This window comes from Lynx canadensis, chromosome B1, assembly GCF_007474595.2.
Source record: "Lynx canadensis isolate LIC74 chromosome B1, mLynCan4.pri.v2, whole genome shotgun sequence".
Taxonomy (NCBI): Eukaryota; Metazoa; Chordata; class Mammalia; order Carnivora; family Felidae; genus Lynx; species Lynx canadensis.
In genome coordinates, this window is record NC_044306.2 from 37,310,637 (window position 1) to 37,337,094 (window position 26,458).

The window sequence follows — 26,458 nt, forward strand, 5'->3', positions numbered from 1 at the left end:
ACGACTCTTGATCTTGAGGTGGCGAGTTCAAGCCCGTGTTGGGTGTGAGTACTTAAACTTAAAAAAAGGTACATTAATGTTTCCACTAAAAAGTAAGTAACAAGAGTGGTACTAAGTCAATGTTTCCTAAGTATTATGTAAGAATACTCAGTCAAATCTGCCTCAGTAAGAGTTTGTTAATAAAAGTGGTCTACAACGAGTGCCTACCAGGGACCAGGCACTGGCCATAGTCCTTTTAACAACCCTAAAAGGAACACAGGCAGAGTCAAATTTTTTAAAGACTAAACAAGGTCCCATGAATACTGGCAGAACCAGAATTAGAACACAGGTCTACCTAGTTCTTGCATGATTGGGTCCCTTCCTCCTCTATATCTCCTAACAACTGCTTTGAAGAAGGGAGAGAAATGGAAGCCTCCATGATGCCACACCTTTGTCCTTAACCACCATGTTTTCTTTATATTCTGGATGTCTATTTAAGGTATTATTTGAAGCAAGTTTTGGCATGCTTCAATATGTGTTTCATTTTCTATTTATCATCCTCTTTCATCCATTGCAGATAGGTTCTAGAGGTCTTGAAAAATGTTTTAACAATGCTGTAAAACACTTGTAGTAACTCTCAAGCTTGAATCAAAACACAGTATGTTGGAAGATACATTACTGTGGAAAGAGCTTGGAAGGTAGAAAGGTCAGCCTGAAGACAGAAGGATATAAAACATGGGCCATATCCCTATAACACAGGAGGCTAGTGTACAACACTAGTTATGATGTTCAAAACTAAATCAAAGAGGTGATTATATATTATATATCCACTTGTTATTATTGTTTTTCTGATTAGAAGATACAGAGTCACTCTAGGTAACTTCCATTTAACATTTATTTTCATTTTATATCCAGATGTCACATTTTCTACATTAAAATATAATCATGCGGACTCCCCCCACCCCTACACCCTCAGAGAAAAAAGAACTTTACACAACTTGAAAGATGGAATGCACAGAGAAGTTGCTATTGCACCCAAGTAACAACACAAAGAGACTAAACAGTAGACATGGCAAAAGTGCATAGAAGACAGCTCAGGGCTCACAATAGGAAGGAGCGAGAATTAAAAGGCGAAAGCTTTTAAATGCTGTCACTTGTATCACAAGATTAACCTGAAAAGGCAGAGATGGGTCAGAAAACAGGACCAAATAGGGGGTCTTCCAAAGGCTGCTGTCAACAGAGTTTAAAATATCCATACACAGAAAAGCTTTCTCTTCCCCACCTTGCCCTCAGCATCTGGTAAACACTTTAGAAACTTAAGCCACTGTCAGCATGTCAGAATGTAGGATGGATATGGGTTTTTCCTTCTTCTTTTATTATACCCCAACTCTTTCCAAGCAACAGTTCTATTAGTTATTTTAATTATGATTCCTCTGCAGGGAAACCCAGTAAGGATCATTAAGACAAGGCATCTCACTACTATCAGACTGATGCCAGCTGTGCAAAAGCTGCAGGATTCTGTGTCACTCAGAGGGAGGGAGAACAGTAAAACACAGGATTCCCAACTCATATGGACTAAAGAGAAAAAGGAAACTCCTTTTCTAATCTAGTCATTAAGTAGGAAAAAGCAGGTGGACAGTTAAAACCATCTGCTTAGAGCAGCAGCACATACCTACGAGCACAGCAACAATCCAAAAACAAATACTCAGGGAAAAGGCTCTTGGCTCTTCAGACAGGAGGCTTCTTTTAGACCTGATCCTGGCCCTAACTTGGAGATCAAAGCATTATAATTTCAGACAGTGATACTCTTGAGGGGGCTGAGAGATAAAGTAGAGGAGACCCAAATAATGAAGACATTATTAGGCAACTAACTGTACCACTATGTACAAACACACATCAGTAAGAAAAATTCACCTCCATCCCTGAAGCTACTTTAAAAAGAGCACTGATGACCTGGGTTTTCTCAACAGGGGATATTTTAAAGTCTGTTAGAAGTTTAAAACATTGCAACACTGGCACAGCATGTTACCTATTCTTTGTTTTTAATTACAGGGTAACAAGGCAAACTCCAACACAGAGATGGGGGATTAGGGAGTGCAAAAGGAATAAAGAAAACAGAACACTATTTCACAAGTGTATCGAGCCAGCGATAAAGTAGCAGCTAATGCTTTGCAGAGTCTCGAGGATAAAATTCACTCAGGGTGCTCTGAGGGATTCTCTTCAGCATTTCTTTGGGGAAGATTCGGAGCAGTTGCCAGCCAATGTCCAAAGTCTCATAGACAGTGCGGTTTTCATAAGGTCCTTAGAAAAAAATGAGATTGAATGAGTAACGGTAAACTACTTACCACTTATCAGTGTTATTCATTATTTATGCCACAGTAAGGCTGTGAGCATCGAGTAAAAAAAAAAAACTAAAAAAAAAAAAAAACAAAACAGAACCAAAGCAGTTAGGTCTCCTAAGACTGAAAGCAACTGAATGTGTAAATGAGGATACAGTTAAGTACCATCAGGAATCAGAGAAAAGGGAGAGAGGCCTGCAGGCCAGAGAGGGCAGTCTGGTGTGTGGGGGGACATCTTTTTGGATAACTGGGTAGGATCCTAAATACCTGGAGCAATGGAAACTAGACCCAGTATACTGTCCAGAGATTACAAGAAAGACACTTTTCTAGAAACAGAGGATGAATTTGAGGGAGGGTTGTACACACTGAGAAACCTTAAATGTCAACTAAATACCCTGAATAGGTCAGTCATTTTCAAAGTTGTTACTAATTATTTTAATAGCAGAATCACTCTTATCCTCAAATAAATTTCATTTCTTGCCTGAAGAATCAGAGTGGCTGAAATTCTGGGTTCTTTTCTCTACTAAAAGAACTTCATTTTAATCTTTTTAAGGTATTATGATTCTGCATTAAAAAATTATCCACATTTTTTTGGGTTTAATGTTAATAAAAAATGCATCACATACATAGAAGAGTGCACGGGTCCTAAGTGTATAGTGTGATGCATTATTCCAAAGAAAACACATTTGTTGTAAGTACCACTGAGGTCAAATGTAGAGTATTAGCAGCATTAGCAGGTGGCAAAGGAGAGACCAATCAAAACAGCTTGAAAACCCTACATGTGCTATTTGATGAAAACCATTATAGAGCCTTTTTTACTAGAGGGACAATCAATAAAATTAGTAATAAATTTATTCTAGCAATGAGACGTAGAGAGTCAGGAAAAGTGATGAAAAAGCTGGCACTGATGACTAGGATGATGGGAAACGGGTATGGACTAGGCCTTAAGATGCAAAGTGTGGTCAGAGATCAGTAGCATCCACATTACCCAAGAAGTTGTCCAGATACAGAATCTCTAGCTCCATCCAGAACTACTGAATCAGAATGTCTAATTTAACAAGATCCCAGTTGATTCAAAAGTGTATTAAAATTTGAGAAACATTGGACTAATGTACTGTAATGGAAATGAAACCAGAATAGGATATCTTATTTATTGTTTATTTCCATTTATTTTGAAAGAACATGCACAAGCAGGGGAGGGGCAGAGAGAAAGGGAGAGAGAGAACTCCAAGCAGGCTCCGTGCTTAGGATATTTTAAATAAGAACACCACAAATTAATAAATATTTGGTCACTGGAGAACAAATGAATAAAAGTGAAGAATAATGCCCAATTACTGAGCTTGGGCTCAGTAGGACAATGCTCATGCAAGAGATAGATAAACTAAAAAGAGAACTGCTAGGCAGGTGTTCAGCAAAAAAGCAAAAAACCCCAAAAAACTCTGGGTTCTGACCATGCTAAGCCTGAGGAGATGGCAGCATAAACAAAAGTATCCTAGTTGGTGTTGTGGGATTAGAGCTTTAGAAAGAGGATGAGGATCCTACATAGCAATTTAGTCAACAGCATAAGAAAAAAGTTAAATCTACAGGGAAAAAACAGCTCAGAAAGAACAGGAAGCTAAGCCTCTGAGAAGGAAGAGGAAGATAAGATATCAGAAAAGGAGATGAAAATAGGTGAATCAGAAAAGCCCCAAACCCCCAAAGCAAGAGGAGATCATTGCAGAGGGGTTAAGAGGAAGGAGAACCAGCAGTGGAGGCAGCAGAGCAGAAAGCCAGGTGAAAGAGAAGGAAAAATTCAGATGGGAGCTGAATGGATAATGGAGTTGAAGGCAAAGGGGAAGGAGCTTGAGGGCTAAGTGCAAAAAGACATGACAGACAATTGGAAGAACCTCTTCTCTACTCAGAAGGAAAATCATGTAGAGACCAATGTAAATTGTCCAGACTGGGAAAGAAGTCTTCAAAACTATATATGAGGTTTTTATATTTGTGAGAAAACAGTCATCTTACCCTGAGCAATAAAGTTCTTCTCAAACTTCTGCAGAAATTCCAAGTAAAGAAGATCATCTGAGGTAAGGGCTTCTTCTCCAACTACGGCTTTCATGGCTTGTACATCCTTACCAATAGCATAACATGCATACTAAAGAGAAGAAACGCTTATATGAATAGGGTAAGATTTTATAAATGTTAACAGTAATCTGGGCTATATATTTAGGAGTATTTCTATACCTATCTTCATGTAAGAGACCACAGAAGGAATTTCACATTATTTACAAACATAATTCACATAAAGTTCATATGAAAGTATACGAAAAATTTTATTATAGTCTCCCTGAGAAAGGAGTCTTCTGGCATGCAGTCCATAGGCACTACTAATATTCTCTAAAACATACACTTCCTCAACATTCAAAGAGATTACATTTTAATAGCATGTGAAGTCAGAACTCATACCACAAAGAAATCCATCTCAAAGTTCAGAAAAACTATTTGCGGTATGAGGTTTGCTTTTTTTTTTTTTTTTAAAGTTCACTTATTTATTTTGAGAGAGAAAGTGTGATCAGAGGAAAGGAAGAGAGAGAGAAGTCCAAGCAGGCTCCATGCTGTCAGCGCAGAGCCCAATGTGGGGCCCGAACCCACAAACCATGAGATCATGACCTAAGCCAAAATCAAGAATCAGATGCTCAACTGGCTGAGTCACCCAGGTGCTCCTAGGCTTACCATTTCTACTTTAAGGTCAAAAGTATTTTTCTTTATGGTACTTGGTGTACAATCTCATACAGCTACAAAAACCAAGGACTTCACAGAATATACAAAGCTGTATCCCTTAGTGTTCTGGTGATTGCTTAAGATCTTAAGTAAGAAATTACAGTATCATTCAGGAATACTCTAATTATTACTAAGGTTACTAATAATAACTGAAAATGGACTTATATTGTTGTTGTTGTTTTTTTAATTTAGAACTATCTTGTATAGCATTAGACATGGGTATCAAGCATATGAGTTTTAAACTTGGCTATCAGCATCTGTCCTTAATGGGGGAAAAAAAAAAGACTTGGTTCTAATGAATGATTATATATTCTACACATGCAACCTTTATTAAAGTTCTACTTGGATTGGGAGATAAGTACAGTGATATGGGAGAAAGACAAGAGGCGTAAGACAGCAAATGGACTAAGAAAGGTATTCGTTTCTTTAAACACCATCCTTAAGATGACATACATACCAGCTGGTTAGATACATCAGCATGATCCTTTCTGGTCATACCTTCTCCAATAGCAGACTTCATTAACCGTGATAAAGAGGGCAGCACATTAATAGGCGGGTAAATCTTGCACAGAACATGAGGAAAAAAAAGTACATTTAAATACAAAATTCAAGATTTACTGGTAGTAAAGAAGCATTTTGAAACTCATTATTATCCCTTAAATTATATAAAACTGCATTATTTGTTTCCTAGTTAAGTTCTACTATCTTTTCCTAGCAAGAAAAGGAAGTGAGACTTTATGGCATAGTATTTCTTTTGAGAATCAAACTCAAAATGAAACCTACAAAAAAAAAAAAAGTACAAGAGCATATTGAAAAACTAGAATTTTCAACATCTGCCTACAGTATCAAATGTAAATAGCCTTCTGAGCTCTATGTGATTCATATAATCACATATGAAATAAAAAGATTAACTAACAGTAAGTAATTCCACCCAAAAGCTGGTATTAGAAGCCACATCTATTACAAAACCATCAATCTTTTTTTGATTATTCAGCCATTAAAAAAAAATCTTGCGGGGCGCCTGGGTGGCGCAGTCGGTTAAGCGTCCGACTTCAGCCAGGCCACGATCTCGCGGTCCGTGAGTTCAAGCCCCGCGTCAGGCTCTGGGCTGATGGCTCAGAGCCTGGAGCCTGTTTCCGGTTCTGTGTCTCCCTCTCTCTCTGCCCCTCCCCCGTTCATGCTCTGTCTCTCTCTGTCCCAAAAATAAATAAAAAAAACGTTGAAAAAAAAAAAAGAACTGCTTTAAAAAAAAATCTTGCCATTTATAACATGGATGGGCCTTGAAGGCGTTATGCTAAGTGAAATAAGTCAGGCAGAAAAAGATAAATACTTTTATGTTCTCACTTACATGTGGAACCTAAAAAATCCAAACCCAAAAAACTGTGAGCTTACAGATATAGAAAGGAGACTGGTGGCTGCCTAAGATGGGCACTGGGTGAAGGGAGTCAAAAGGTACAAATTTCCAGTTATAAAACGAGTAAGTCATAAAGATGTAATCCAGAGCGTGGTGACTACAGTGTGTATAATACTGCATTGCATATTTGAAAGTAGCCAGGTGGGTGGATTTGAAAGTTCTCATCATAAAGAAAAAGTGTTTTGTAACTATATGTATTGATGGATGGTAACTGGATTTACTGTCATCACCTTGCAATACATATAAATATCAAGTCATTACTTGGCACACCTAAAACTAATAAAATGTACTGTCACTGATACTGCAATAAAAAATAGAAAAAAATATTTTTTGTATTAATAATAAGACTGGTAGATTATGCTATTATGGAATAGAATACCCAAGAAAGTTCTTTGAGACCTCTGACTCCATTTTAAGAAAAGTGGAAACTTCATTCTTAGTATTGGCATTCTTGTCCACAATAGGATTTAAGTATACAGAAATGACAATTTTATAGCTGTATTATAAACAATTCAAGTTGACATTTTCTGACAAAATAATTCCTAAAAGCAAAGTCAAAGTCACTAAAGAGAAACTGAAGAATAGATTTGTAAGATTTACAGCACTGCTCAAATGTCAAATACCTGTCTATTGTGCAGCTGTCTGTCCACATAGATCTGTCCCTCTGTAATATATCCAGTCAAGTCAGGGATGGGGTGAGTGATATCTACCAAAGGAAAACATCTGACATTAAAGTGTCCATATCATATGAACAAACCCACAAGAAGTGAGAGTACATTACCTATAGCATTACATAAAATGGTGCTCTTTAGAATAATTTTCTGTGGTAGAAAAGTTCTGTATCTGTGCTGTCCAATATGGTAGTCACCAGCCTAATGTGGCTATTGAGCACTTGAACTGTGGCTAATGTAAGCAAAAAACTTGATTTCAAATTTTACCTAATTTTAATTAACTTTAGAGTTTAAGCAGCCAAATGTAGCTAGAGGTTATTATATTGGTTGGCGTTATTTAGAGTTGCAGCACAGTTAGACATGTATTGGGCATTTAAGGTCAATTAGCTGCATTCAGAAAAAGTACCATGTCTCCTAGTTATTTCTCTCCAAAATATAAATAAAATTCCATTTTAAACACAAAGTTCCCTGGCAGAGGTTTACCAGTTGAACATATACTGAGAGAACATGCTTCGTTCATAAGCTATTTCAAGTGGATACACACCATTTCAACACAGAAAGTATAGGAATGTTAGACAAGCAAACCACCACTATGCAGGCAGCACCAATAAAGTTCCACAAAGCAAGACGTTTTTAAGTTGGTTAAATGAATAAAGTAATTTTGTAGGTACTTTCTTGGAACAAGTATTTTCATGTGAGAGGCAGTATAGTGTGAATTATAAATTCAGACTGTCTAGGTTCTAAAGCTATCATATCTTAACTTTAATAGGTTACTTTACCTCCCTGTGCCTCAGAGTAGAACATTTACCTCAAAACTGCTATGAGGATCAAATGAGGTAATATTTATAAAACACTGAAAACAGTGCTTATAGTGAGTTATTACTGATTCTGAAAATACTTTGTAAAAGTGCTTTTTAAGCACGGAGGTAAGGACAAAAAGGCAGTAACAGAAGAGGACTACTGAATGGTTTCACTCCCGAGCATACACTCACACAGGCATTGCACTGTGTACTTTCACAAAATAAGAGTCCTTTTTTTAATATTTAAATTCTAGTTAGTTAACATATAGTGTGGTATTAGTTTCAGGAGTAGAATTTAGTGATTTATCACTTACATATAACACCCAGTGTTCATCCCAACAAGTGCCCTCCTTAATGTCCATCACCCATCTACTCTGTCCCCTCACCCACCCCGCTTCCATTAAGAGTCTCCTATGGTTTGCCTCCCCCTCTAAAACAGAGTCATTTTTAAGCAGCCTTTGGTGATCACTCTGTCTCTAAAGTCTTGTGGAATTTCTTATTTGTGCTCTTCATTTGGCACTTAAGCTACCTTACTAGTACACATACGTAAAAAATATCCAACTAGATCAAGTAACTTACATTAAAGAGAGACTGAATTAAAAACACAAAAGGAATTCCTTATATCTAGATCTGTGTCCCCAATAATAGCAGTCACCCAGTAGTAATTTAATAAATGAAAATTGAAAATTTTAATTATAAAGAAAATTGTTTTTCTTCTTCCACAAAAGGATGATTATTATAGGCAGTTATCAAATGAAAAATTTTATTTAGATACAAATCACTAAACTCTTGAAGGATAAACTCTCAAAAGGATTTCAACTCCAAAACAAATGAACACAGGGGAAAAAGGCTAACCAAGAAACAAACTCTTAACTATAGAAAACAAACTGATGGTTATGGGAGGGGAGGTGGGGAGTGGGGGGAAATGGGTAAATTCTACACCTGAAAGTAACATTGCACTGTATGTTAACTAGCTGGAATTTAAATAAAAACTTTTGGGGGGGGGGGGGCAGAATTTCAACTCAAAAAGGTAAATGTTCTTCTGTCTTAGAATCAAGTCCTTACAGTGATTAGGTGTGCTATAATCCAAAGACCAAAACTTACCATCATTAGGCATGGTGAGAATAGGGATTTGAGTAATGGAGCCATTTCTACCTTCCACTCGACCAGCACGTTCATATATTGTGGCTAAATCGGTGTACATGTAACCTGGGAAACCTCTTCGACCAGGAACCTCTTCCCTGGCTGCTGAAACCTGACAGTAAGTCAAGAAGGAGAATATCACATACCAGAATATGAAAAGTAAGCTTAGTTAGAACATGTTTTCTTAAACATGCCCAATTACAATGTGGGAAGTATCCTCTTTTAATTTTAAATAGTCTCTAGAAGATGACTTAAAAACCTAGCAACACAAGTTCAGATTATTCTGTAACAAAAATGTTGAAGGGGGGGGCAGAAGTTTTTCTTTTTTCTTTTTTTTTTTTGCTACAATCATATCACCATAATGCAAATCTTCAAATATGTTGCTAGAAAAAAAATCTGCTTGTAATTCTATAAATCAAAGGAAGTTATTTTAAAACTAAGAGAACATTCTTAGTTCACAAGATTTATTTCATGCCACGGATCTTGCCATATTTATGTAAGCTAACTAATGCTGAAAAGGTCAAAAGGAAAGGAAATACATACCAGGAATCATTTGATGCAGCTTACATATTTAATTTAATCCTCACAACAATCCTGTGAGGAAGGTAATGCTGTTAACTCCAACTTACAGTTGGAATCAAGGGTTGGCTAAATGATTTCCCAAGATAACAGAGCCAGGAATCCATTCATTACACAAAATAAGAATAGTTATAGTCTTTCTCTTAGAGACATGCACACTACAATATAGGCATATATATTAACCTACAACCACCAAGAATTCTAAAGTATTAAGCCCAACTTTTAGGTGTTACTTTGGCACCTCCAAAAGAGTGTGCTACAGTAGTGGTACTCAAAGCATGGTCTGCAGACCAGCTTTTATCAATGTGTAATGAGAGAACACAGAAAGTAGAATAAGTATTTAAAAAACTCTGATGGCAATCTGACATCTGTTGAATCTAGTAAAAGTAAAATTCCAGGCTTGTAAGTTTATACCTTCTTTAAAATTTGCTAATAACTCATTTTAACTGTACTTTTAAAAAGTACTGGTCTGTGATGGGTGGAAAAAAAAAACTCCTATGCTGAAAAAGCACTGCAATAGAATGAGATATGGTGATGGATCATAGGGAGTTTTAAGAAGCTGGGTATTTATACAGCATGTCTCTTCAGAAGTCCTTTTTCCCTTTTTACATGTTTAAAAGAGTAACTTACTCAAAATTTCAGTAACTTGTATTAGAACAAACACCCCAAACTTCTGGGTGGTAACTACGAAAATCTTAACATTGTTCCTAAAAAAACACTGAGTTTTCTGAAGGAAAAAGTTCTAAAGAGGGTGCTATCAGAGTATGCTGTTTTATTTAAATACTAACATTATTAAGAATGAAATTCTGAAAAGGGTTAAAAATTGACAATCTGGACAAAGAACATCCTAGGAGAATAACTGAATAAACAACTTGCATCATTTGCTCTCTTTTAGAATCAAGTCTTAAATGCATGGAGCTGGTGACAGTATGATAACTAGGCTAATAATTTAAATCTTATCCTATAATAATTTCAACTAGGTTAACAAAAAAAAAGTTGTGTTTTCCTTTCCAATTAAGGTATTTTACTAATATATGAGTGATGAAGCTTAAAAAAAATGATTAAAGAAAAATAAAAACTTGTAAAGAGACAAGATAACTCTGAAAAATAATCCATTTTTAGAAAAAATTACCTCTCGAAGTGCTTCAGCATAAGAACTCATATCTGTTAGGATAACCAATACATGTTTTTCACATTGATAGGCCAGAAATTCGGCTGTGGTTAGAGCCAAGCGAGGAGTGATAATTCGCTCAATACTGAAATGGAACATTAAGTCCTTTGTTACTCAGATTAAAAGGCCAAAGACTAAACAACATGATTCTGGAAATAACAGTACAGTTTCCCTTCAAAGTTTTAAATAGATTGCAGAGGATAAAGCAATTATTACTTTAAAAGTTCTTAAGTAAGCAGCTATTTTATATATTTTTATAGTAAGAATTACTTAATGCTACCAAAGTTAGATTATTTTAGAAACGGGCCCCTAATTTCTCAGAACTACATTGTTCTTAAAACAGAGAGAGAGAAACAGGGAGGGAAGAAATAGGCAAGGGGCTAGGTTTCTCAAGTAAGAGGAAAAGATCATTTACTAGGTACTAGGTAATTTATATGTATTATCTCACTTAAAATGCACAACAGTATGAGACAAGTATTATTTGTCATATTTTATGAGAGAGACAACTGAACTTCAGAGCCAAGGTGATTAGCCCAAAGCCAATTAGCCAGCAAGAAGAGCTGAATTTAATTAAACACAGCTCTGCCATTCCTATCCCCATGTTGCTTTCACTGTAACGTTTTACTTCCCTTGGCTTAGTAACATTTTTGATCTAAAGCCTGAATAAGCAGAAAGAAATAGCTCTATTTACTTACGTTGGGTCATTAGCCAAGTTCAAAAAGAGGCAGACATTGTCCATTGAGCCATTTTCTTCAAAGTCAGATTTGAAGAACCGTGCAGTTTCCATGTTTACCTAAATAACAATGACTTCATCAGTGCAGGGAGAAGAAAAATTCTCAGTATTTATTTCTGATGAAGGCTAAGCTATGGATCTACACTGTTCCTTCTTTTAAAGTTTCAAGTACTCCCCAAAATTTCACAAAAGCCAACAGAGTAAAAACAGCCTGCTTTGGGCATAGAGAAAATTATTCTTAAATTTTGCAGTCAAGTGCTAAATTTTAATCCTGAGTTTACCCCAAAATGCCAAATTGCAACTTCTCTACCTAGAAATAAATCCAACAATGTATGTGTTGTTTCTGCACTGTTTTAATAACATAAACAATTAATTTTATATGTCATATTAAAACAAAAAAATTATACTTACACCCATAGCAGCAAATACAATTGCAAAATTTTCCTCACTGTAGTCCACTACATCTTTGGATTTCTTTACCAAACCAGCCTGGCGACAGATTGAGCTGCAATCTGATGACAAGTATAAACGAACTGAGTTGAAATCTAAATTTTTACAACAAAATCGTTTTTATCCCTAACTTTTTGAAATTGGAATTATAAATGAAACCCATGTTCTAAAGGACTTTACCCAAAAAAGTGTTTGTACTTTTTGCAAAGATTTGTAAGAGTAAGCAAGATAAACTTCATGCATGAAAACACAATACTGTTGAAATGGGCAATGGGTACAAGTGAGTATTGCTGAAAACCCTTTATTTGGTTTCTACTAACAGTGAATCATTTGAAAATTCTCCCTTGTAATGAAGCGCCTGGTAGCTCAGTGGTTGAACGTCGGTTCGGGTCATGATCTTATAGTTTGTAGGATCGAGCCCCGCATGGGCTCTGCACTGACAGTGTGGATAGATCCTGTTTGCGATTCCTTCTTTCCCCTCGGCTGTTCCCCCACTCACAATAACAAGCTCTCAAAATAATAAACATTAAAAAAAAAAACTCCCTGTTAATTTCACACAAAACAGATCCTAGTTCTCACCTCATTGTGTGGTAAGCCAGGCAGCAGAGAAGATTGGAATTTTCTGCCCCCTAGCAATACTGTTCATGCCATCTATGGCTGAAATGCCAGTTTGAATCTCTCCTCTGGGTAGATTCGACACTGAGGATTGATAGGCTGGCCTAAAGTAGTTCCAAAAGATAACATTTAATACATTAAGACTATAGCCATATAAATAATTTCTTTCTACTCTTATAGAATCAGTTATTTTTAAAAATCTGCAATTGTTTAAGTAACTTTTCCATTAAGTAATATTTCCAGTCTTTTGTAGACACAAGATACACGGTAGCAGAACTCAAGTTCCTAAAACAAAATAAATAAGAGAGAAATCCTAATTTCAAAATCCTTTACATTTCAAAGCTATTTATATTTCAGATATACCCTAGTGATATTTTATAATCTTAAAATATTTTATATAAAATTTTAAGATTTCTAGAAAAAAATTAAATAATACAATTAATATGTACCACATTGTTTGTCTACTTAAACTATCAAAAAAAAATCACTCTCTGACAAAGATATTATAAAATAGAGGCTATTTTCTTCAAAACACAGAAATCCATTTATTGCTCCTACCCATGATGTCAAGGAAGTCTTCAGCCAGTACAACAGGACCTCTATCGATAGGTTTTCCTGATCCATTGAATACCCTACCTGTAAAACAGTAACAAGACAGTACAGAATGGACTATGACTCAAACAGTCATAATTTTTAAGAAAGACTCCATGGAAATATGTTTAAAAGAAAACAGATCTCTGCTCACAACGCGTAGCATCCATTTACCAAGCATATCCTCGGACACTGGTGTTCGGAGAATATCCCCAGTAAACTCACAAGATGTTTTTTTGGCATCTATACCTGAAGTCCCTTCAAATACCTATTGAGAAAGAAAAAGTAATCAGAAGAGTAAAAGGGATTTAGATCATAAGTACTTTAAATATTATTTTTTGTCTGTTAAAACAGCCTATATAAAGTAAAATACATCAATGCATACTATTTTCATAATAAACAGAGAAATGTCCCTGGTGATGAACCAAACTGCCAACCTCTAAACCAAGGATTGTGCCTCTAGGCCAACTCCATCAAGCTAAGAATGTTGTTTACATTTTTAAAGTGTTTAAAAACAAAAACAAGGAAAAGAAAAGAATATGCATCACAGACCTTAGGTGGCCCCACAAAGCCTAAAAATTTACTATGTAGTCCTTTACAGAAATTTTGCTGATCCTTGCTCTATAGTACTTTTTAGAGGAACATGTTATTTGAGGAAAACTGGCATTTCTATAATTGGTAACATTAAAAACTAGGTATTATACAAGACAATGAAATAAACAAACTCAGATCTTGTTTTGGTTTCATCCCATAAGCTATAAATTCTGTCTTTTCATCTTTCTCTTTCCATGTGATTATCTGCTTTGTTTTATTAAAAAAAAAAAAAAGCCATTTATCAGTGGAGCTATTGGGCTAGAATGAATATAGATGCTGACATCTGGCAAGACAACAAGAAAAAATTTTTTCTACCAATAGCCAGTAATCAAGATATACTTACTCAATAATTGCTAGAAAAGACAAGAAGTGTCCCCTAATGTTTTTGTTCAACTGGCCAGGTTTTGAAAATGATGCTTACCTGAACCACTGCTTTGGAACCACTAACTTCTAGAACTTGCCCACTTCTCTTCGTGCCATCCGGTAATGTCAAGTGGACAATCTCAGCGTATCTGGGAAACTGTATAAGAAAAAATAAAAGATCAATAACCAACTTTTAAAAGCTCCCCAAATTCCTCTGTATGCTCTATCTCCATCATAGCATGTATGCACGTAAAATCTCCCCCAAAGGTATATACTGAGAGTTTATAACATCGTCAGGTAGTTTACATTCTTTAAACACTTAGCACCTGGTACATATACTGGTAAACACAGCATAAGGTACAGAGAAAGGTCTTAAATCCATAAAAACGCAGCAATTAAATTTTTCTTCTCTGTGTATATGTCTTAAACTTTGAAACTAAAGAAAGGCACAAAACTTACAAATGACCACATTCCCAGTACTCAGAACTGACGTTTATTTCTGGGTTGTGTGTGTACTCACCCTTATACTTTGTGGGGAGGGGATAAAAATGTCAACTGAAAATAAGAAGATAAATGTTCCCCCTCAAACTCTCCTAACCAAGTATGTATGCCTCTTCCGTTTTTAATATTTTATTTTTTTTAAGTTAATTTATTTTTGAGAGATAGAAAGAATGCATGCATGAGTAGGGGGCACAGAGAGAGGGAGAGAGACAATCCCAAGCAGGCTCTGCATTGTCAGCATAGAGCCACAGAGCCTGCTGAAGGACTCCAACTCATGAACTGAGATCATAACCTGAGCCAAAACGAAGAGTCAGATGCTTAACCAACTGAGTCACCCAGGCACCCCCCACCACTTTTAATATTTTAAAATGCAGATTTCCCAGAAATATATTTTAGTGTTTCATTTACATAAATGGCAACATATTATATATATCATCCTGAAGCTTTTCTTTTTCTTCACTTGATCTTATGTTTTAGATCTGTCATGGTAATACTTACCTCTTTTATCAACACAATCTATTGCAAAGTGCATCGCTCCCTGTGTGATGTGAAGGAAAACATCTCTCCATTAAACAATGGTGCATCACTGATTTTAAAACACTCTTTTAAAAATTTTATTTATTTTAATGTTTTTATTTTTGAGAGAGAAGAGAGAGCACATGCGAGTGGGGGGACAGAGAGAGAGGGAGGCAGAGGATCTGAAGCGAGCTCTGTGCTGAGAGCAGAGCCTGACGTGGGGCTTGAACTCACAACCCATGAGATTATGACCTGAGCCCAACTTAGACACTTAACTGACTGAGCCACACAGGTACCCATAAGACACCTGGGGATGCTAACATGTGAATAAATGGGCATCCCAAAATTAATGTTAAAACAAAACAAATGTAGTTAAAATCAAATGACACCACATTTTATTCAAGGTTATTCCAAATTTACACTATTACAAATATGCTACAAGAGCATTCTTGCATGCAGCTCCTCATGCAAGTGGGTTTTCCATAAGGTATTTGGTTACCAAGTGATGGGCTAGAGGCTGTGTCCATTTTCTCTAAATTTTCATACTATTCTACAAAGGAACTGTATTTTTTTAAGATCTCCCTAGCAGTATACAAAGCTATCTTTTCCCTATATTTGTGCCAATCTTTTATTATTTGAACTTTAATTTTTGCCATTTTAATGAAGTAAAAAATAGCATCTTTTCAATATGTATTTTCCAGATTCTCCTAATATGGAACAGCTTTTCATTTCCATTGACAATTAAGACTTCATTACCTATGATTGGCTTATATCTCTTCTTCACTTTTCTTTTTTTTTTTAATTTTTTTTTTCAACGTTTTATTTATTTTTGGGACAGAGAGAGACAGAGCATGAACGGGGGAGGGGCAGAGAGAGAGGGAGACACAGAATCGGAAACAGGCTCCAGGCTCTGAGCCATCAGCCCAGAGCCCGACGCGGGGCTCGAACTCACGGACCACGAGATCGTGACCTGGCTGAAGTCGGACGCTTAACCGACTGCGCCACCCAGGCGCCCCTCTTCTTCACTTTTCAAATGGATCTGTTTTTTCTTTCTCTTATAGGTACTGGATATTAATCCTTCTGTAAGTATGTGGTTCTACTGTTTCTTGTCTTTTAATTTTCTTTATGGTATCATATCAAAACTTTTTATGTAAGAAAATGACTTGTCTTCCTTTATGTTGGTGCCTTTTGTGTCTGGTTTAGGAAAGAAAACCATCTAATCTAAGTCGTACAAATAGTCTTCAATTCTGTCTTCTAGTAAGTTTTTCAGGTTTAGGCTAACTTTAATCCAATTGCCTTTGTTTGTGGTATCCATTTTTTTTCTCATTTTTATTCTTTTTTCACATAGAAAGCCAATTACCCCAAAAATATTTATGCAGCACAAAATGTCCCCCATTGACTTGCAATGCTGCTTTTATCATTTACCAAGTCACAATCTGCACTGTGACAAGAGTTGGTTTGAGGGAGCTTAATTTTGCTCCACTGATAACAATTGCTTATGCCTGCACCAAATCTTTATTTGTAATTACTCTCTCTCTGATTCTGTTGCCTGAGAAGAATCAGTATCTTGCCTATTCTGAGTCTTTTCATTAATGAACATGGAATCTCCACTTATTTTAAGTCTTCCTTTTTGTCTTCCAACAAAGTTTTAAGGTTTTCTGTAAATAAGGAGTTCTGCCACATACAACACTCCTGATTTCTATAGACTGATTCTTGTATCCAGCAACTCTGTGTTACACCATTGTTTCTAGTAGTTTGCCTACTGAATGACTTGGGTTTTAGTTAATGGTATTACCAAGAAATAATGACACCTGTGCCTTTCCCCTAATACCTTTATACTCTTCTTTCTTTTAGCCACAGCACTGGTCAGGTTCCAAGTACAAAGATAGATAATGGTGGTGACAACCAGGCATCCTCAGCTTTTTCCTGATTTAAATGGGAATGTTATTCGAGTCTCTCCTTAAGTATGTTGTTTGCTGTAGGTTATGGTAAATATCCTTTAAGAGGTTAAAACCTTTTGTTTTTGTAGAAATGAGTAACTTTATCACCTTTTCTTTATTAATTTAGAGGAGCACAAGCACTTTCTAGTTTAATCCATAAATGAGCTGAATTAAGCTAAATGACTGATGTATTTCCTAACATTAAATTATCTTTGTGCTAATGGGACAAACTCTACTTTGTCACAATTCTATTGATTTTTTACATACTCATTTTTGCTAATCTCCAATACATGACTATTAAAAATTTTGGAATCCGTATTTATAAGCGAGGATAGTTGTCTTTTTTTCTTTTCCACTACTACCCTCTGTCTGGTATGGAAACCAAAGATGTGCCAATTTCATAAAATGAATTGAGCAGTCTCCATCTTCTTCTTTTCTGACACAATTTGCATAAAATTATCTGTTCCTTAACCTTTAAATTCTAAAAGCTACTCTAAATGTGGTGTTATAAACCCATTCTACAACTACATATATTCACCAGTTTTTCCTCAACTGGAGCAAACATCAATGAAACTTTTTGATCACTCTTAAAATTACTTCCTGAAAGATATTTTCTAAAGTCCTTCTCAGGACACCTGGGTGGCTCAGTCACTTAAGCATCTGACTCAATTTCGACTCAGGTCCTATCTCATAGTTCGTGAGATCGAATCCCAAGTCAGGCTCTATGCTGACAGTGGAGTCTGCTTGGGATTTTCTCTCTCCATCTGTCTCTGCCTCTCCTCAGCTTGTGTACGTACATGTGCTCTCTCTCAAAATAAATACACTTAAAAATAAAAATTCTTTTTGTTACTGACTCTTATAGCATCCCACACTTAGCCTTCATAGCAATACTAACTAGATATTTATATATATATGTATTATATTTGCTTCTCCACTACATGATGCTCCACAGGGGAGGGCCCATTGTTCACCATCATATCTTCTGTTCTGAGCTCAGCGCTTAACATAATTGAAATGTGAATATTTTTAATTGTTTTCAATAACATATTTATAATGAGTCAAAAATGTTATCTAACATAGAAAAAAAAAGGAGAAATAAAGGATTAAAAAAAAAGAAAGCATCCAATCTTTTCCTCAAAAATAAAAGTGTAGGCTCCACTTCACAAAACATTAATGGGCACCTGCCTACATCCTGCACAAACTGAGTGCAATAAATTAAGGCTTTATATCAAATTGCAGACTAGCATGAGACTGTGGCCAGAAGATGCGTTTGTTATACTTAATCTTAAGGTTAAAATTTGTAAAGGAACCTTGTCATGCATAAAAATATAATCTTAGTGATAAAGCTGAAGAGACAATGCACTTTGCCCTTTCTTTGAGGAAACGTTTTTCGATTTATTTTCTGCTTCCAGAGAGGTCACATGTCAAACATATTTCCACCATTACTTCTCCCAACAAACTAATAATTGTGTGCTTCTCCCCTAATCCACCCCAACACCAACCAATACAGAATTACTGTTCTAGAGAGTATACTATATAAATTATTTTCTTGGAAAATATTTTGATCATAGAGCTCAGGTAGGAGGCTTTCCCTAGGATATTCAATTACAGTCTATATCCTATGCCTCTTTTTCTATAATAACAGTAATAGTGTTTTTAATTCTTAAGCATAGGTGTAGCTAAATAACCAATATGTAACTAAAGATCCTTACAACAGACTAAGTAAAAACTGTTCTTTAGAGTTTCAGTCACTGCTGAGATAACCTGTTCTTGTTTATTATTACTTGAAAACCAGTGTCAGGCCCTCAAAGATAAAAGTAACTTTGTTTATTCACTCAAAGACCTTAAAATTTAGTAAAGACGACAAATACTATTAACAAATAAGTATAACACATGGCAGTCTATGACAACAGCCAAAAGATATCACATAGCTAATAATAATCTATAGGTTATAAAACACATTCATAGATTACTGTTGTTTTTCCTCAATAAACCTATGAGGTAGGATTGACACCGCTCCCCAATTTTCTCTTTCTTCTTTTTTTTTAATTTTGCAAATGAGGAATTCTAGGCCATAAACAGAATCCACAGTAGATCCACTACTGGAATCCAATATTCTGTCTTTTGATTTTAAAACTAGTCTCCTAGATAGCACTGACATTCAGACCAAAGAATGGCTTAAAAACAGTAACACAAAATTTAAAGTGTGCTGAACAGGACTTAATGCCATGTCTTTAATTACATAAATGTTTAAATGATAATAATAGTGGTATTACCTTAACATGATCTAAGATCACTAGTGGACCATTGACTCCTGATACTGTCTTGTACGCTGGAAAGAAACACAGAAGAGTCAGCTTTAGTCAAAGAGAACAACCTACAATTGTCTCTGTAGTATTACCAAAAAGCTACTCTCTCTACTGCACCTATTATAATATGGAGCAGTGAAACAGTTAAAAACTTTTCATTGAATTTGTGAAATATGCCTGTGCCTGTACAACTTTTCATAATCCATCCTCATCCAACCAAAAACATTTTGTGTTCTTACTGTAAGTCACTTTATTTTATGGGCCCAGGACACAAAAACAAAGATGGCACAGAGGGGCAGAGCTCTTTCACAAGTTCCCAGTTTTATATGGAGAAGGGGGGAGAGTTAAGGGCTATAACAGACATAGAGGGTTTGTGGGAGCACAGGAAAAACCTAGCAGTAGTTCTTACTTCAAAGAGAAAAGATAATGCTTTAAATAAGAGGTGGCACTTAGCAAAGTAGATAAGGAAAGGAAAGGAAGGCCTCAACAACTTTAAACACAAATGACAAAACTCACAAAGGAATGTGAGAAAATGTAATCTGTGAGGTAAAAAGCCATAATTAAATGATTTCATAAAATTACAGGGAAAGAACTTTAGGAAGAGGGGAGTAGGCAATGGAAGAGGTCAAATAAGACCTTTTTTTTTTTTTTCTTAGAAAAAGTAAAATGGTTACTGTCAGTTTAGAGGCCTGTATTTTTCTACTGCAATTATTCTCTAGGAATAAACTACCAGCCAATAAGGTACTACCCAAATCCTTCATTTCAGAAAGGAGCCAGCTATCCTACACTGACAAACATGTCAAATGTAACGCTATTTAGGTATAAAAAAGAACACTCAGGAGACAATAATTCTAATCTCACAATTAACTAAATTTCATAATCAGAACAGCTGAAAAAATGAAATAAATGAAGAAAACTTAATACAAGGCTTTAAATACATTTTAAGAAATTGTCATCTGAGAATTTTTCATTTGCTTCATTTCTTGTGAGGCCTTGGGATAGAGATTTTTGGCACAAATATAGACTTCCAAGAATGAGGAAACCATTTAATATAACTAGTCTGTCCACTCAAGGGGCTTAAAAACTTGAAAACAATTTCTTCAACCAGAAAGCAAGCACCCTGGGACAAATGCTGAAAGCAGGAAAGCACTATCAGGGGCATTTGTCTTTCATGCTCATAGGACACTTAAACCTGATACTAGGTATTTGCTTGAATATCTGTAATTGTAATTATCTCAACAGAGGGCCCCAAATGACTTTTTTAACCTTGGATAATAAAAACCAAGTCACAAATTTAAAAAGCTAAGTTACTTGAATGGATGGTAATGTAAAACAATTAATCCAATTCTCTTTAAATTACAGAAACAGAAAAAAACAGAGGCTTTTTATGAAAATCCTCCCCACTATATGAAAATAATCTGATACTCTTAAAAATAATTCCTACTCCTAAAAAAAATTAATTTTTCTCATTTTGAGTGAATTTGAACATTCAGTTTTTCAATGACTTTCTAAAACTGCTATGTAGAAATGCAAAGGGAGCTACATCTGAAACATGTTTTCCTAGAACACAGCTTTTAAAAATATAGGAACAACACATTTTCAAAACCTTCACTTAGTCAGGGATAAGAGGAGGGTGTCAGCTGGTGGGGTGGGGGTGAGGATCTAGTTTTGAGATTTATAGGCAACTATGTCTTAACTTTATTTTTTTAATGTTTATTTTAGAGAGAGAGAGAGAGAGCGAGCAAGTGAGCACACAAGCAGGGCAGGGGCAGAGAGTCGGAGACACAGAATCCAAAGCAGGCTCCAGGCTCCGTGCTGTCAGTGCAGAGCCCCAAGGCAAGGCTAGAACCCACCAACTGTGAGATCATGACCTGAGCCAAAGTCAGAAAGAAGCTTAACCAACTGGGCCATCCAGGTGCTCCTAGAGGCAACTGTTTTGAATAAAATGTAACCAACAAAATTCTTCAGATTCTGAAAATTCTCTCTACTTTTTCACCAAGACTGGCATCTTCTCTGAACTTTTAGCCTCCGCAACCAGATCCTTCAGAATCTCCGTTTAAATTCAAGCTCATTTCAAATTATGAAGTTTGCCAGTCACAAGCAAAAGCCTGACCAAGAAAAGAAACCACTAGTCATTGGTTTTGCTGGAAACAATGAATCAAGTTGACTTCTATTACAGAAAATTCTATTTCATCACAAGCAGCTCTAAATTTGCAACAATGTACTACTTTAAAAAGTCTATAAATAACCATTCAAATTAATTGTTTAATACCAACACCACCAATATACAGTTAATAAGTAATTGTCAGGAATTCTCACTTAATCTCCATTAACAGATCAGAGTTAACTAATATTATTCCAAGTTTTAGAAGAGAAAAAGGACTCTCAGATAAGTAGTCAAGTAACTTGACAAGGATCTGAACTTTTTTTTTTTTTAAGTTTATTTAGTTTGAGAGAGGGGGAGAGAGACAGATTGAATCCTAAGCAGGCTCTGTGCTAACAGTTCAGAGCTCGAATCCAGGATCCCTGAGATCATGAGCTGAAACGAAATCAAGAGTTGGATGCTTAACCGACTGAGCCACCCAGGTGCCCCAAGAATCTGAACTTATTATATATAGCCTGGACCCAGAACCACTTGTTCTTTTAACTCTGTACTGCAGCTCAAATTCCAAAACCGAACTGGTTGTTTTCCGTGGTCTGGTACACTCTTGTAATTATTAGTAAGACTTAAGTAGCTATACCACTCAAAACAATTTCACAAGTCTGCAACTTTAGCTATGAAAAAGTAAGTTATTGTTGCTATTTAATGCACTGGACAATACTTCTCTTGTGTCTAAATTTTGTCACTACTGCTACACAGTCTTTCTACAATGGCATATAGCCACTGGCAGAGTGGGAGAATCTAATGGAGATGCTTACTTCTTTCCCCTCACTGGAAAGCTTAAAAAATGCAAGGAGACTACTTCAGATACAAATCAGAGCTTAAGCAACATGCTGATTTAAATTAAACTGACATATACAAACCGAACAAATAAAAGCTATAACCCAAACTAAATAAAAATATTACCAAACTTTACATTTAGAGAGTGTTTCACACTATACAGTGTGTCGTCAGAGAAGTTACCTCATTTCAGATTCACAAAATGCTGGGAGATCAGCAAGGCTGATAAAGCCACTCTACACTTAAACTAAGGCTCTGACAAATTTGTTACTAAATGTAAGAACTGGACTTAGAATTGGATTTTTGGTTTGTTTGGCTTTTTCTCCCCCTAATTCTAAGGTTGGTATTCTATGACCCTGTATTTCTGAACTTAGTCTCCTATATAATTTAATAAATATAGAGGTGACACAGTTCCTAGCATTTTGACTACAAACAGGTACTGTAAGACAGTTTATATATACCAACTATAGCTCTTTTCCATAATAAAACTATTTTAACAAAAATACAAGCAGAGAAAATGATACCAACACTACTTTTTTACCTCTCAACAGTGTTTACCCAGCCTTCCTCACAATTACTATTAACAGCCCAAAGCAGAGAGAAAAGTTTAGAGTAAGGCTGCCAAAGACATTAAGCTGCTCTATGAAAAGTCAAAACCTATTCACAAATTATATAAACGTTTGTATTTACCAAAATAATGACCACTCTTCTTATGAAAATTCCCAGATGAGTAAGTTGAGTCTGCAGGAGATATTCAGAACTTCTGACAACATAGATACATGTTGGGTTTTTTTTGTTTGTTTTTTTTTAATTTTTTTTTCAACGTTTATTTATTTTTGGGACAGAGAGAGACAGAGCATGAACGGGGGAGGGGCAGAGAGAGAGGGAGACACAGAATCGGAAACAGGCTCCAGGCTCTGAGCCATCAGCCCAGAGCCCGATGCGGGGCTCGAACTCACGGACCGCGAGATCGTGACCTGGCTGAAGTGGGACGCTTAACCGACTGCGCCACCCAGGCGCCCCTACATAGATACATGTTTACATTACATGTTGAACACATTACATCTTTGATCCTTAACTATCAAGCAAGTACTATCAAGTAATATTTATGGAGTAATATTTTAAAATCTAAATTTACAAAGGTTTTAAGAAGCACTTATTTTGTCAGATGACATCCTCTTCCTCCTGCAGGATATGATATTGTTCAACACTAGTAACGCCACTTAATGATTGTGAAATTTTCAGAGAAAATTAGTCATTGCATAATACCAGATCCAGTGCTCTAGCCTCCACCTTATTAGCAAAACAAAAACCCCAAGCAATCATCTTCAATTATGCAAGAATAGTAGAGACCCACACCCTGACAGGTGGGTACTGAGAGGTTCTAAAAAAAGGCAAACTGATAATTCCTTTACTTGACTTTTCACTGAGGCTAACTCTGCTCTATGAAATAGGAAACATAAGGTTAGTTCTGAGGCTAACTCTGCACTATGAAATAAGAAACTTAAGGTTAGCTCTGATCTAAGTAAGGTCTTAAGAACAATAGAGATCATCTAATTCAAAATGTTCAATGTATAAAAGTTCTATATGTATTACTGAATTTTGCTCACAATTTAAAAGAAAATTAAGTTTTCTTTCCTTGTGATTAGAAATTCAACTAAAATGCTCATGATTACTTCAAGGCTGTATATCTCATGATTACTTCAAGGCTGTATATCTCATTTTCCATTTCTCGTTAACAGACCCATAATTGTGATGCTGTTTTAAAACAGGATCGAATTTTTACAGTGGAACTGCCAAATTAGTTCCACTCCTTTATTCAAAAAGCACACATTAAATTACTATAATATCACCTAAGGTGGTATAATCAATCTTTAGAAAAATTAAGAAGTTAATCAATATTTATTCAGAAGCAATTAAAACTGTGGGACTAGAATCAAGAATATGGCAATATAAGAAAAGGATGATATTCAAATATAGTTAACTGTTAGCCTAAATTCAGTATCATTTATGCTTTTCAGAATAACCCAGACACAGAAGGGCAACTCAAGTAAGTGTCCCAACTCCCTACTCTGATTCCACCCACATTAAGAATCTCCTAAACTATTAAAACAAGGGGTTTAAATGCAGGTTATCAAACAATTACAAGACACCTTCTATGTGTCAAGCACCTTGCTACACTGAGGACACAAAAAGGATTCCTGAGGTTCAGTTTTAAGCATTATATTGTAACAATTCTGTCAGGAGGCATCTCCTCTGGAGTTCTTTTGCCGCTGGCTAAGCACACAAAGAATAGTGAAAAACCACACTCCTCTCTTAAGGATTAACAACCATGTTTTAAACAATTTTATTATTTCAGTTGATACTCTCTGAATTAACACTGAAAGAAAGATTATATGGAAACTATTGCACCCTTATAATCTTTTCCTACAAGTCACTAATGTTTACCTGCTCTACCCAGAAAAGCAAAGCATGCAAATGCAATTCATAAAATAAAATGTGTAATTGTTGGGTATAAATTTATTGTCAAAATCTATATAAGAATGCAATATCTGTCAATTTCTTGAAACATTCATTTATATAAACCTCCAACAGGCATTTTCTAATTCAGATAATTCTCAATGTAAAAAGCACATTTTAGTAAACCATGGAATCAACTGTGTTTTCCCTCTTCCTCTCACTGCAGTGCTGTCATATGACCTAGTGATAGATCAGGATAGGATTAGTCAGACTGGAGAGCCCTAGACTGGAACCCTTCATTTGAAATTTTTTTTAACCAATGAGCCGCCCACAAACAGGCATTCTGGCAATTAACCAGTGCAAATTATTGTCTCACCACCTGGGGAAACATCAGGTGCTTCCCCAGGTTTTAAAAAGAGTCAATTTCCAGGGCTGATCCCTAATTTCTAAGGAAGCTGTGAAGACATCTGATGCTACACAACTGTACTGTTTAGTAATAAAAATAAATAAATAAACATTTCTTTTGGTAGTCCACTTAAAACATGGTTTATTAAGGCAGGTTTTTTTTTAACAGTCACAACAACACTTAAACATGCATATGTATGATATGCTTTGCACATAGACTATATAATACGGGCAAAGCTGCTTGGCTTCCCCAGGATATCCTTGCACTCAATCGTGTTAGGTTTAACTCATCAGTAAATGAAGAGACAATGGTAGAAAAGGGCCCAGAGAAAATTAAGAAACGGAATTTTAATTCCTGCTCTGCCAATCATTTAAGCGTTTAAAGTCTGGAAGTCGTGTACTACCCAGACTGTAAGCTTCACACTGTAAAATGAGAGCGTTAGACTAGATGACCTGCAGAATACTTTTCAGCTGTAGCATTCTCTGATATCAAGGTGTCCTCCCGTGGAGCAGCCCTTCCACAAAACATCTCCCTTGGCTGTGGGCCTGACCTCCATCAGGTAAAGGCCAGACCATGTCAGCGATGGCATTACAGAGTCTCCCTAGGCAGGAACTCCAGACTACCCCTAAAGGTCTATACCAGAGGGAGGAGAGGGTACATATCCAAATGATATGGGGCGGGGGCAGCTGAAGACTGAAGTCACAAGAAGCGGCCTTGCCTCAGAGACAGGAAGCAAGTGCCTGAAAAAGCTCCAGTCTAGGGAAGTTGGAGAGGGCGGGGCAAATAGCCTGGAGCCCACCACCCCCAGGAAAAAGTTCCTGGCGGTTCTCTTGCCCTTGGCCTACCTATGTTACGAAAACGTTAGGTACACTCATATCTCCTTCTAAGAACAGACTTTTGGGTCAGTGTAGGGGCGGTGAGAGAGGGAAAAATAAATCCCCCCTCCCCCGCTAAGCAGGTGAATGAGAGCACGGGACTGGGTAAGGAGCAAAAACAAGATTCGTCTTGTTCTCTGATACTCACTGAGGCGAGGCTGGGAAAGGTAGTTCCGGCTAACTGCCAGCGCTTGCTCCCGAGATCCCACCACCGGCCCGCTGGTGGGCATGGGTAGCTCGGGTGCGGCCCCGTTCACGATTCCCCGCATCGCCCGCAGCGCCATCTTGTCTCCTCCGTCCCGACTGGC

The 26,458-nt window shown here is 36.4% G+C and overlaps 1 protein-coding gene across 1 annotated transcript; it reads right to left on the reverse strand.

Annotated features, from left to right (window-relative positions):
• Positions 1 to 1,797: 1,797 nt before the first annotated feature.
• On the reverse strand, positions 1,798 to 26,458 carry ATP6V1B2 (ATPase H+ transporting V1 subunit B2). Its single transcript, XM_030312483.1, is given in 16 exon segments — positions 1,798 to 2,280; positions 4,323 to 4,452; positions 5,536 to 5,640; positions 7,116 to 7,198; positions 9,068 to 9,218; positions 10,818 to 10,941; positions 11,552 to 11,649; positions 12,001 to 12,101; positions 12,603 to 12,636; positions 12,638 to 12,717; positions 12,720 to 12,758; positions 13,213 to 13,290; positions 13,420 to 13,513; positions 14,261 to 14,359; positions 19,436 to 19,491; positions 26,299 to 26,458. Coding segments are annotated over 16 exon segments (1,548 nt in total). The 5' UTR covers positions 26,435 to 26,458; the 3' UTR covers positions 1,798 to 2,140.